The sequence below is a fragment of the Cheilinus undulatus genome, linkage group 10 (genome assembly GCF_018320785.1).
Source record: "Cheilinus undulatus linkage group 10, ASM1832078v1, whole genome shotgun sequence".
Classification (NCBI taxonomy): domain Eukaryota; kingdom Metazoa; phylum Chordata; class Actinopteri; order Labriformes; family Labridae; genus Cheilinus; species Cheilinus undulatus.
Genome location: NC_054874.1, coordinates 4,400,810 through 4,414,680, shown reverse-complemented (window position 1 = coordinate 4,414,680; position 13,871 = coordinate 4,400,810). Strand labels below are relative to the sequence as shown.

The 13,871-nt window shown below is 41.6% G+C and overlaps 1 protein-coding gene across 1 annotated transcript in view; it reads left to right on the top strand.

The window, feature by feature from the left end:
• glra4a (glycine receptor, alpha 4a) overlaps nt 1–13,871 on the top strand; it is a 99,723-nt gene that overhangs the window by 72,447 nt on the left and 13,405 nt on the right. The window contains exons 5-7 of the mRNA XM_041796970.1: nt 2,101–2,183; nt 8,478–8,615; nt 8,897–9,111. Coding sequence (XP_041652904.1) covers nt 2,101–2,183; nt 8,478–8,615; nt 8,897–9,111 — 436 coding nt within the window. The remainder of the gene's footprint in view (nt 1–2,100; nt 2,184–8,477; nt 8,616–8,896; nt 9,112–13,871) is intronic.

Below are 13,871 nucleotides of genomic sequence, written 5' to 3'. Positions count from 1 at the left end.
GAGGGAAACCCAGAAATACCCATAGTGTTACCTGAGCAGCTGGCATATCAGCCCCCCCAGATCTAGAAACAGCTTGCACAACTAAAGGAAACTAACCAATTACTAAGACAATGGGGATTATGGCAATGGGCGAATTTGCCAAAATGTTGAAGTATCCCTTTAAGACAGTAGAAAAATCCAAAATGACACAAAAACAGTTTAAAATGCAAAATAGCGGAATTTTAAAATGGTTTGATTAATTGCATTTAATTACAGAAATTCTGAGATTAATTGTGATTTCAAAAAATGTGGACATTTGATAGCCTTGCAAACCTTTCAAGAGCTACTTAATCCAAAAATAACTGCAACCTTTCATGTGGTTATTGCACAGCCTGACACCACAATGCAATTAGATAATTCTACATCACTAGATCCCAGGATGTGCATGCACTCTGGCTCACTTTCAGCTTTAACACAGAGGTGCACTTTTCATTGCATTTTTGTCTTATTATGAGAAATGTAGTAATGAAAACAAATGTTGGTATTCTGCTAAGTAAATATGCCTTATGAAAGTAGGAAGTAGTAAGGAGACTGAGAGTGGTCTCAACTCACTGGAGTTGCAGTGTGGACGGTTATGTTAGGTGAGTTTGGGTGGTTGAAACCACAGCCTGTGGCAGCCTCATAACAAGACACATCCTGTTATAAGAATAAGAATTTAGAACTTCTGTGTGTGTGAAAACTCAGTTAAGACATTTCAGTGCAAAAATTCTACACATTCATGTTTAAAGGTCTATATAGCAGCTACATTTCTGCCTTATAAAGAGAAAAGAGTTTGCGCACTTTGGTCTGGTCTTAGCGAGGGTATGGCAAGGAAATGCCCCCATACATGACCTCTTGACCACAATTGAAGCTGATTCTTGAAATGCCAATCACACAACCTCTACTGCACGTTCTCGCCCACTTTGTGGCAAAGCAGGTCACCAAATGAGCTACTGGGAAAGAAAAAATATTCCTCTGCAGCAGCTGAGCGGCGAGACGACAGAGTGTGTTTCAGTAATGATACTCAAATACCAGGAGGACTTCAGCGTAACTGAAGACAACATTTTATTGGAACAAAGTGACGTTTTTCTTCCTTGAATTCATTCATCTTGCTATTAAAAACAAATTTGCATGGACTAAAGATGTCAGAAAATGCATTTTTTAGAAGCCAAGCCTATGCATATTTTAGAGAAAATGTCAGAGCAAAAAACTGTTCTGGTTCCAAGCTTGTAAATGTGTTTAAATGAAATCCCCTCTAGTATGGAGGCTCTCTCCTGGGCAATTTTCTGTAAGAAACCTTGCTAAAACATTAATTTCTTAAGAAATTTCAAGCTTTATTTTGACATTTTAATAGGACTCTTTAAATTTTCTCGCCTGAAAGTGCAACAGCTGTGGGAAAAGTGAGAGGCATACAACACAACCTCTCAGTTAATCACCACATCACCCCGCTGGTTTCCTGCATCCTCTAGATTTGCTTACTAACTCGGTTTTGTAATTACGGATCAAACATCTCAGTGTGCTCTAAAGACATGACGTAATTTGGCAGCGTTTGCAGAGTCAGTCACTCGGGTGTCTGTACTTTGTTCTTCAGCTGCTGAAAAAGATATTGTGTCATCATAACACAGAAGCAAATAGGTGCCTGTGTGCATACTGCAGGAATCTCTCGTCTCGCCTCCGGGTGAAGCATTACAGCAGTTAATTATACAGCCTTCCTCCAGACAAAGTCCCAAATAGCTCCCTTCTCTTTCTCCTCTTTGAGGGTTCTTGAAGGCTTAATGCATCAACACCACAACAAATAAAAGTACAGAGCCCAAACCCAATTAATTTACAATTACTGTGCTGAGACAAGTCATGAAATGGCAGAGTAACTAAATCAATATGTTTTCCAATATAGTGTTTTTAAAGGAAAATTGCTTTAGTTTTCATTTGCTCTCTTGGCCTTCAGTATAATGATGTGAAAAACAAAGCAGCTCTGCTCTTTTAATCGCTACCTGTTATTTCTCCTCCTCCCTCAGCCTTCTCATGTCTTTCAATATCCCTTATTGCTGCTCTTCTCTCTTCCTATCTTATTTTCTATCTCAGGCTGACTCTTACCCTGTCCTGCCCTATGGACTTGAAGAATTTCCCCATGGACATTCAGACCTGTACCATGCAGCTCGAGAGCTGTGAGTCGTCTTCTCTTGTTCCTCACCCTTTTGTCTTTTTTCCTCTTTTCTGCCTTTGCATGGCTTGTTAACTGTCTCACCTTTGTATTTACAAATTGAAGAATCATTTCTGGTTGTTTTTATTAGTATTTGGATGCGACCACAACTGACCATATGCTACACCGTTTCCTCATGCGTCAATCATCCAGGTTCCACAACAACCTCCCATGATGCACGATGTTTTCTTAGGCCATCAGCATGGAGAAGGATGTCTAAAAAAAAGGCTTTAAATCAGGAATGAGACTAATGATAGCATAGAGCCTTGCTTCCCAACCTGGGGTCCGGGACCCCCTTAGGGGTGTGCCAGAGATTTAATGGGGGTTGCGATGACCTGTGTGTTCCGAGGTTAGTTAAATTGGGTTCACTCAAACTACCTAAAATCATGATAAAACCCGTATAAATGGTTCAAACCATGGATTTTTGCTAACACTTGTGGTTTGTGGCTATGGTGTTTGGCTATAAATGATTAAAACAATTTAAAATTTATGCCTAATTTTGACAGCAATATGTCACTTTTTTCCGTGTGGGTCCTGAGGGGGCGGCGCAGCCCTTCTTAGATATGTGAAGGGGGGCTCAATGGAGAAAAGGTTCGGAACCACTCGTAAAGAGTTCTGCAGGGATGACACGGGCCTGCTTATATAGGCCAACCTGGAAGTTAACATAGCACAAGTTCCACTGACAAAAGCCTTTAAAATGGGTTTTCAGACTATTGCTGAAATTAGCTCTGATGAAAAAAGTTGGCAGCTGCCAAACTGCGTCAGTTCCCGTCAATCAGAAAGCTTCAAACAGGAAGTCACAGGCGTAGAATATCCGGTTCTTTCAAAATAAAACACAATTGGACTCCCGATTGTAAATCATCCCTATATGAACATGACGTCTCATCCTGCAGCAAGAGCAAAGGGTCACCAAGAGGTCAGTGGGCTATAACTGTGCCACTGACGGAGAAAGGTTAACTTTTGAGGACATTTAGCCAAAGAATTTTACATAAAACCACAGATCCTTTAGGCCAGTGGTTCCCAAAGTGGGGGTCCAGACCCCCAGGGCGTTGCGAAACAGGGAAAGGGGGTCGCGGAATGCTTTCCAAAATTTAATATGATTTAAAATCAAAATTTTGTATATTGTGAAAAAAAGTTGTTAAAATGTGTTTAATTTAAAATAATAATGTGATAATTCTAGTGATATTTGTGCTTAAATGTAAGTAAATGATAAAAAAAAAAAAGTACCTAAAAAGCAAATTGCTTTGTGCAACATCATGCGCTTTATGCCCCTCAAGGGAAGGTGGGGGTCCTGGATCTCTGACGCCATTATTTTGGGGGTCACGAGCTGAAAAGTTTGGGAACCCCTGCTTTAGGCAAACATTAACCTTTTAACTTCCTAATGTACTCACCCAAGGTGGAACCAATAATATCATGAACTCATACTGGAATGGACACTAAATTTACCCCAAAAGGTACAATAGTCTGCTGCTGACATACTTTTCCTGTGTGAACTTGCAGTTCTACTGTGATCTCTGCCTGCTGATCAGGGCTGCACACCGTGACACAGCGCTCTTCCAGTGGGCGAGGTCGCTCGCTACCTGCACGCAAACCTGCGGCACTTACACTACCTCTCAAAAGTTTGGGATCACTTGGAATTTTTCTTGTTTTCCATGGAAAAACTCGTAAAATTAGTCTGAATAGGAAACACAGCAAATGAGCTGGACATGCGGACATTGTCAGATAGAAATAATGACTATAATGAAAAATGTTCTTTAAAATTTGCCTTCATGGAAAAAAAAACCTTTTGCAGCAGTTACAGCTGTGCAGACCTGAGGCATTCTAGCTGTCAGTTTTTCAAGGTAATCTAATGAGATTTCACCACATGCTTCATAGTGAATCTCCCACAAGATGGATTGGCTGGATGGAGTCTTCCTTTGTATCGTACAGTTAAGCTCCTCCCACAACAGCTCAACAGGGTTCACATCTGAAGACTGTCTCTCTGACTGCATTCTTTAACTATTTCGTAGACATTTTGGAGGTGTGTTTTGGGTCATTATCCTGTTGTAGGAAGAAATTGGCCCCAAGTAAGTGCTGTCTACAGGGAGTGGCATGGCACCCAGACTGTTATCCAGACCAAAATTTATTTAATTTTTGTGTATTTGAAAGTCTGGCCCCCAGAGTTTCTGTCGAGACTAAATCTGGCCCTTGTGCAAAGGTTCTTGATCACCCCTGCCATAGACCTTTCAGGCATCTAACCCAAAAACTTAGAAGGAACTCGCATCGCTGAGATGTTAGAGAAGACTTGGACACCTTTTCCTCCCAGTGGCCTTTGGCTGAGATTGCATCTCCCCTCATGAAACCAATTTCTAGGATATAAATAATAAAACTTTAATTTTGTGTTCTTTTATTATATTTGACCGACCTCTGTGCCTGCAGGTGACTTAAATTCCCATCATGAGGACAAAAGGATTCAGGTGTAGCCGAGGGAAGAAACTGAGAAAGTTAGGCATCCTGAAGTCACTGCACCTTCTCAGAGGTGACTAAATAAGTGAAGCTGAATGCCAGTACCTCTAACTTTATCTGATTTAATAAGAGCAGGAGGCATTGTTTTGTATGGAACTAGTTACTCCTTTTACAGGAAGCAGCATGATTTATTTCTGCAAATTGACCCAGGGACAAACTGATAAAAGATCCAATAAATTTAGTGTGCGGGGGAGCCATGCAGCATAAAAACAAAATTTAAAGATGTCTTACCCTTTAGGAGTGCAAGGGAGACAAACGTGTGCTCCAAACAGGAGTGTGTGTGTCTTCAAGAGCATCACAGCACGGCGCTATTAGAGGAGAAGTAATCATTTCTGATTAAAGGCCTGGTGAGGATACTTGGCCTTGTGTTGACAAGTGCTGGTACACCACCCAAGGGTGTGATCACCTTGGCTTGTGCTAGATGTTAAGGAGGACTTCATCGGTTTTACTGCCACTGCTGGAGCTGTAGAAACGCCGTCTGTTCAGTGAAAGCAAGAGGGAAGAGAGTGGTGGAGGAGAAAAAGGAGTTATCTTTGAGGTTTTAGAGAGCCAAGGCCAATCTTCTTTTCTGGCCCTTCACGCCACCGGCTTATATAGATCTGTAAAAATAGAAGCAACCATAAGATTCTGACACATCAAAGAACTGTATATGCAGCTTATAGCTTCCCTTGAGCCAACAGTGTCCAGTAACCTCAAATCTGTGAGTGAAAAGCATGAAAGAAAATCAGCAGCATAACCCTGCATGAATTAAGATAGTGGCTTTCATTAGGTGGAGCGCCTTTTTTAACATTTGCTGTCATTACTCGACTCTGCCAGACAATCTGGCCCATGAAATTAATTTATTTTATTCCACCTTTGTCAATTATGGTTTAACGCCTCTGAGCTGTAGCTGGCGGAAGAAGCGGATACCGCTTTATTATCTCAGGGAAGCATTGGTATTCCCCTCGCTTGTCACAGCAGGATGTGTGAATGACAGTGAATTCTCCTCGTGAACAAGATAAGTGTGTTTTAGCGGTGTTGTTTTTTCAGCCCTGTGGTGCAGGGTAGAGTATAACATCTTGAATAATTGATGTCTTTGTAACTCAGGCCCTAAAGGGTCCCTGTAGACATCGCTATTATTCAGATGTGGGAGGATTCCTGCTTTGTTGTTGCATGTGGCATGCATTTTTAATGCACTTCTAATCAGGTGGATGTGTCGAGGAGTGCAAGCCTCAAAAGGTCACCGAAATCAACCATGTTCGTGCAAAATAATTATGAACCTGCAGAAATGAATGTAGTTCCATATCATCGTGCATTGGGTGTCACCCTCGGTCACAGACGGATATTCTCCTCATGTCCCCCCCTGCTTCTGTAACCTTCAAACAGCAGCAGCAACATGACTGGAGCTGTGCCGCGTGACCTTTACTGTGACAAACATGATGGCAGAGGGAAGCTGGTAGCTGGACACATGGGCAAAAACGACATTATACCAACACAGTCTTCCAAGTTTTCTCCCTCTCTGAGAGTGGGTAGCCCATGTTCTTTATGCTGTTTCATGCACAGATTTTAAACCAAGGTGAGGAGAGCCTAGTTAGAGCTGAAGAGCAGGAAAGAAATTAGGGTTAGAATGGGAAGCCCAGCAAGAAGGATGATGAAGGTTTTATGCAGTGTTTTCATGTATAGACTGAGCAGCATTGGTTCTATAATTCCTTAAGCAACTGGAATCAGGGATGCACCTCATTGGATATATTTCCAATCTCATTTTAGCCAATACTGATCATAATACACTGTTTTAATTGTAAAGAAGCACCAAGAGTTTGCCGTGCAAAGAGGGTCTGAGTCAAGCAAAGCAGAGAGAGGATCAAGTAGTAGACCAGGGAAATCCAAACTTTTTTTTATGATGCTGAAGTCAGTAAATCCAGTCTAATTTTGGTAAAGGTTGGCTCAGTGATTGGATTTGCTTAAATGGCTTGTAAATAGCTGACAAGTCAAATAACCAGTCATTTCGAGGATTTTAAGACCAGTCAGATTCCAGGGTAGCCCTGGTTGGCCCTGGCTACCAGTAGCTGGGGTCCTATCGCAAGTTTTTGCAAAATATAAGCGATATTTCTTAAATTTCGACTAAGTACAATTACGCTTTAAATGTTTTTCCATTGAGTGGAGTTTTGGGCATGAGCCTCGTAATTCTCGCAAAATTTCATCTTGTGAGACTCCGTTGCAAGGAAGCTAGATCCCTAAAACCTGTTGCGTGTTGGTACAGTTCTGATTACAGCTATGACGGTTGCCTTGATAATTTTGAACAAAAGATGAAGGCAACAGATGACAGTTCAGAGGCAAAGTCTGTGTATAAGGCAAAAGCCACTTATAGGGGTATAATCAGATGTTAAGAAACGTCTCGGTCTCCTCTTGTGTCCACACGTACCGTGCCATGTTGTCTCGGATTGAACTGGTCATGTGACACTGTACATTACATCCTGTGACTTGTAAATGCCAAAAAGGTGTTTGCATTACACATTTGTAATATATTTCTGTATCGAAATCTGAAAAACCTGTTCATGAGAGAGTAAAAACTTTTTAGCGATATTTGAGAGATTTTTCGAAATTCAGGTGTTTCCATTACCACTTTCTTAATGCGCTATTTAGATTTTGCGTACTTCTAAGGATGATGGAAGCACAGCTACTGGCTTTGCCCTGGTCAGAATAAGAATGATGCTCCAAGCACTAGAGAATTTACCGTCTCAGTTTAAGTCACGAAAAAGCACATCAATAAAATGTCCTGTCAAAACGTTTGTTTACAGAATTAGAACAGTAGCGCTGCCTTGTGCTGAAACAAAAATATCCAAATAAATTCATACCATCTTCACAAACTATTATGTTTTCTGTGTTTTCTTATTGACGAGCTTAACTTTGCATGACGTTCCTGGATGAGCCCCCGAGGTAAAACAAAACTATACTTAACTGTCAATAAGAAAATAGAGATAAAATATACAGTCAAGCAAAAGCCTGTTCTAATATGAGCCATTTTCCATTTGTGTTTTAGAATTTGCTGTGTACCAATTAAAAATGGCCCCCGGGCCATAGCTTGGACATCCCTGAAGTAGACAGTCTGGTCATTGTTTCACATTTGGGGCTGAATTGAAAAAGTTCAGAGTTCACAGTTGACCTCCTTAAGCGTGAGGCAACGGCTGTACATTTTTGTGACATTTAAGGCAGATGCACTATTTAGACAAAAGTATTTGGCCACCTGACCATTACACCATCAGGGGTTGTAATGACATTCTAGTAAAATCCATGTACTTTAGAATAGAGTTGGACCAGCTTTCACTCTTCTTGGAAGGCTTTTCATAAAGTTCTGGAGTTTTTCTGTGGGAATATTTGCCCATTCATTCTGTCAAGAAATAATGAGGTGAGGCACTGATGCTGGGCCAGGAGGCCTGGCTTACAATCTCCATCCCAGGTCATCCCAAAGGTGCTTGATGGGGTTGAGGTCAGGCCAGTATTTCCACACTGAACTCATCAAACCATGTCTTTATTGTCCTTGCTTTGTGCACTGGGGCACAGTCATGTTAGAAAGAGCCTTCCCCAAACTGTTGCTATAAAGTTGGAGTTATAGCATTGTCCAAAATGTCTTGGTCTGCTGAAGTATTTGGATAACCCTTCATTGGAAATAAGGGGTCTAGCCCAAACCCTGAATCCAGCCCTATATCTCATGATGGCACTTCTCCCATTTTTACAGATGCTCACGCTCTCCATTTTCTTTGTTGTCTTCTCACAGTTGGTTACACCATGAATGACCTGATCTTCGAGTGGTTGTCCGAGAACCCTGTTCAGGTGGCTGACGATCTCACCCTTCCCCAGTTTGTGCTGAAAGAGGAGAAGGATTTGGGCTACTGCACGAAGTACTACAACACAGGTACAAAATGCATTCCAGTAGGGTTTTCTGAAAAGTCAGCAACCATACTGAAAACAAATTTTAAATGAGTGTTTTCTTTCTTAGATGCAACAATTAAAACATCTTAAAGGCACTGTTAGGTCTTGGTTAAATTTAATCAATGGCTTGCAAAAAGCTGTTTTTTTTAAACTAAAATGCAGCTTATATTTGTCAATATCATATATCTTCATTGTGTATCTACAGTCTTCTCTCCTGTTGTAAGTTGTATTTTCTCAAAGCATATAATTGTCCTGTGTCTGCAGGTAAATTCACCTGCATCGAGGTGAAGTTCCACCTGGAACGTCAGATGGGCTACTACCTAATCCAGATGTACATCCCCTCCCTCCTCATCGTCATCCTGTCTTGGGTGTCTTTCTGGATAAACATGGACGCTGCACCAGCCAGGGTGGGTCTGGGCATCACCACAGTGCTGACCATGACCACACAGAGCTCTGGTTCAAGAGCATCTCTGCCAAAGGTGGGTTTGAGACAAGATACCAGATTGATCTACGCTGACGTTTATGTTTTAAAAAAGTGATTTGATGTGCTGGTCGTGGATGATGGTCGTGCAACTGAGAAACACAGTTTGCATACTACCAGACCTATGACAATATCAAATGCCCTTGATACATTGATATTGAAACTATTTAATATCGGTCTTTTTCATGGTCGGAGGCCATGATGTCTGGAGGTCTGGACATCAATCGTTATTGAAAAATGGTTTTAAAAGTTATCACTGATTTCCATGCATTTTCTCCATGCATGCTGCTCAAAGTGATCTCAGTCTGCAGCTCTCTCTGTTTTTATTTAGTGTGCAACTGACAGGTGTGTTACACTAACACTTCATGTCCATAAACGTTTTCCTTTTATGAATAAAAACAAGATAACAATAAAATAAAATAAGTCCAGTGCTTTTCTGCATGGCCATGGGTCACAGAAATTAATGTTTAGATTTACATTATTACTCACTTTTGGTAGTCTATAACAGGGTTGATATAACAGTCATGTAAAATGACCCATGAACAGGATACCTGTTTAAAGCAGCAGCTGTAGGAATTCTGTTAATAGTCCACATGTTTTGAAATACATATAACTTTTGGAAAATGTGCCCGATGCACACCAAACTATACAATAAGATATATCATACTTAAAGTATTCTGGAGTATGGCCTTTAGACCCCTCTTACCTGATAGTGCCAATAATGAATTGACATATCTAAATATGTCGTGCATTGGCCCACAGATTGTTGAAGACAGAGACAAAAAAAGAAAGACCTGACTTAAAAAATATCTAAGAAATAAGTTTGGGTTTTTACAGTCAGTAACTCACAAATAAGCCTTAGAAATCTGTATGAAAAAGCCGTGTTAGCTGATCTATGTGTATGATAAAGAGTGCAAGCACTTTGCAACTGCACAAAGTTTCAGTTTGGAGAAAAGGGCAGGAAATTCAGGAATCCTGCAAATTTGAAGGCACTTTCAAAACTCCAAAACAAAATTGCTGACAGAACGGGGCTGCTGAAGGCCAAAACTATGCATCATCAGCACACATGGTGAACACAAAGTTCTCAGCTGCAGAAACTGAAATATTCAGAATGAGAGCCAAAGTGCAGCTATAGTCATTGTAAGTTTTACATAAAAAAATGTAGGGCTGAAACTCTATTTTGTACTATGGCTGAGGCATCTTAGCCCTTATGCTCTTCAGTACCTGTATGGCCTGGATAATGAGGCAGGTAAAAGGGGCCGCAATCTGGTTAGTGAGTGAGTGAGTGAGGAGGCTGAGCCATTGGGAATATGTCTCCTGGAGCAACACAAAGATCCAAGCATTTGGGGATACTTTGGATGCTGCCTGGATGTTGACTAGTGGCCAAAGCTTCCCTTCGGTGCATCTTTGGGTATCACTGGCAAGATCATGTGTCCAATGTAGACACTTCTAGACTCGGGAAGCTGAAGATGGGAAGGGTCAGCTGCCTGATGCAGGAAAGGCAACTGTGCTTTCACAGGCACCTGGCAGGCACTGGGTGCCTTGGACCTGTTGAGCTGGTCCACGTGTGTCATGGAGGGGTCAGCTGGGAGGATACCTGGAGAGATGGGGCATGGGCCTCATGGGGCCTGGAGGAAGGCTATCAGGAAACAGTGTCATTTAATGCAATCAGCTGGACAAAAAGGCAATTGACAGATTTAAGAAAGAAAAATACCCTAAAAACTAAAATATAACAGTGACATTCTCAGGAGGTTCACACAGTTGCTCCATCAAATGAAACAGACACCCAGTGCATATTAGATTTATGCAGACTGGACCAAAGGGATACATTTCCTAGAACAAACAGGTAAAAGAGGCATATGGAAGGTGTTCCAGAATATTTATCATTGCGTATTTAGTCAGGAGATGCTGACTTTGCAGGCACATCCTAGTTTAGGACAGAGACTCACAGGGGAGCAGACATTAGAGGACCGGGCGAGGTGAGGGCGCTGCACTCTGGCATGTGAAGGACACACAGGGCGGGGCACACTGCATCCGCGGAGAAGGTTAGAGAGACAGACTGCACCATCCTGACACTATGGTAAATACATTTTTAATGGACAACTGCCATCCAATCAGAAAAAGGTGGTCATAATACCTCAGCTCCAGACAACGTTCTGAATCAGTGCACAAGGTGTATTAGGCTGCTGGTAACCATAGCAACAGCACTCCAGGGCTGGTTCTACACTAGCAGTTCATGCTTCTGCTGGTTGGAGCGTTCGACTGCATTTACCATATGTTTTTGACCCTCAGAGGAGATTTTTAACATTTATTTAAGTGAGGAATAGTCACCAGACTCAGCCACAGAGTCTGTGTTCATAATCACTCACAGCTGGAGCTGCACAGGACAGCCACACAGCACGCAACAGTCTTATCTTTCAGCTACTGAGCAGCAAAAAGGCACTACAGCGGTGGTAACTGAGGGTGGCTGATTCTGCTTTTCACTCTCCCCAACCAGATTTATGTGAGTACTTCATAGCTGTATGACTGGAAAATCTCTTAACGCTGCATTAAGGAGTTTTAACTGGTTATAAAACAGACTAAAATTAAATCTGATGTCTTTTAAAGACCTGCAGAAGCAAACAAATAGGATTTCCTCCCTTCCTGATTTCTTCTTACATTTTTGTCACACTTAAATGTTTCAGAGGGGTGGGTGAGGGGGGTTTGGGATAAGGAGTGACACGGGAACATTATGATGTTTATAAAAGGACAGTAAGTGGGGGTAGGACTCGAAAAGCTTCTGCTTCTTCCGACTCCTGTTTCGGACTCATGAAAACTTTGTGGGATGGACTATGAACTGTTTTATCATTGCTTGTTTGTTGTCTGAAATAAATAAATAAATAAATAAAAAATCAACAGAAAATAAAAAATAAAAACAGACAAAGATAGCCTAAAGCGATAGCCTAGCGTAAATACAAAAGTCGGTTTTTTAAATGATGATTTCACTTATTAAGGGAAAAAGCCATCCAAAACTACCTGGCCTTATGTGGAAAAGTCAAAACACAAATTAATGGTGATCAACCACACTTTTTGTGGTTGTCATTTTAATTTAACCTTTATTTAACCAGGAGAAAAATCTCATTGAGATTAAAAAAGTGCCCTGGCCAAGACAGCAGCAGCACAATCAGCGTTACAGACAAACAACGACAATCCAGGCCTGTTTACTGCAGGACCTGCTGAATCCAGAAATCCCTTGAATAGAACCTGAAAATCATTCTGGAAAAGGTTACAAAGGCATTTCTACGGCTTTGGGACTCCAGTGAACCATGGTGAGAGCCATAATCCACAAATGGAGAAAACCTGGAATGGTGGTGAACCTGCCAAGGAGTTAAAAGGCAGAGCCTTTCGGAAAAAAAAAAAACTCGGAGGGTGATTGGATGAACATTCTGTCTGTCACGCCTTTACGGGCCAATCAGAGCAACAAAACACGTGACATAGCTGCTACAGAGGTGCATCCCTACAGAGGAGTAAACTCCATAGAGAATTGAATAACGCGAACCATGGCGACAGTAGACATGTCAGAACTCGACTTTTGTCATTGTTGAAAAGAAAACAACTCACTGCTGTTCTTTGTTCTTCTTTTAACGAAGAAAAGTCATCAAGTTCTGTTAAAACTGGCGCTTTAGCAGCATCCACACTAATCTCTTCTGCCATAACTGCACGGAGACAATGCACCGATGAGACAAAAGTTAAACTTTCTTGAAGGTGTGCATCCCGTTACTTCTGGAATAAAACTTGTAAAGCATTTCGTTGAGAGCATCAGACCAACGGTCAAACATGGTGGTGTGATGGTGTGGGGCTGCTTTGCTGACAAAGTATCTGGACCAGTAGCGTAACATCATGGTGATAGGCCCTGGTGCAAATATTTTTTTTGTGCCCCCACCCCCGCCCTAAACACAAGCACAAGCACACACACACGCACAGCCACTCGAGAGAACTGCTATCGTCACCATGTAGGCTAACATGACTGGCCACACACTGACCTGGGCTCAAACTACCACAGCCTAATCATGGGCCCCTGACGGCGTCTGTGCAGCTGCACTGATTGCACCGTCGATATTTATGCCACTGATCTGGACCACTTGCCATATTTGATAGATCATGCAATAGTCCAGCACTAACATTTTAGTATCATTTAAGGACCTGTTTAGACGACAACAGCCAGGCCAGTAGTTGGTAGTGTGTAGGTCCCTTCCTTCCTCAGAGTAGTATCCTACTCCCACATAGCAAATTACTGAAATCATAGCGTTTTGCATTTTCAGAAAGTTGCATTTTGCCTGTCATGGAGGCTGGGTGTTTTGAAAACTGCATTTTCAACTGAAAACGTTGTGTAAACAGGGCTTAGTCTTCTTGATAAAAACTACATTTTCTTTCACCAGAGTTTTTTTTTTTTTATATATATATCATCAAAGACCTATTTCTAGCTAGTCTAGTCTGAGAGGATTGTATTTCTCCTGGTTGGGAGTGACCTCAGCTCATTCAACAGACACGCCCACACCAACCTGGAGCAGATTTTACTGCCTCATTTTTCATGATTTTGAAGCTTAATTTTATAATCTTAGACATGTTTTATCTGATAGAAACTTGTCTGGGGGGTTCATAACACAGAAACCTGTCATACAACAAACCGTAAATACAGATTTATTTTCACTTTACAGGGTCTTTAAGGAGCAGTGGTGGACTTATTTTACATCACTGTGGCTGCAGGGAGACGCCGGT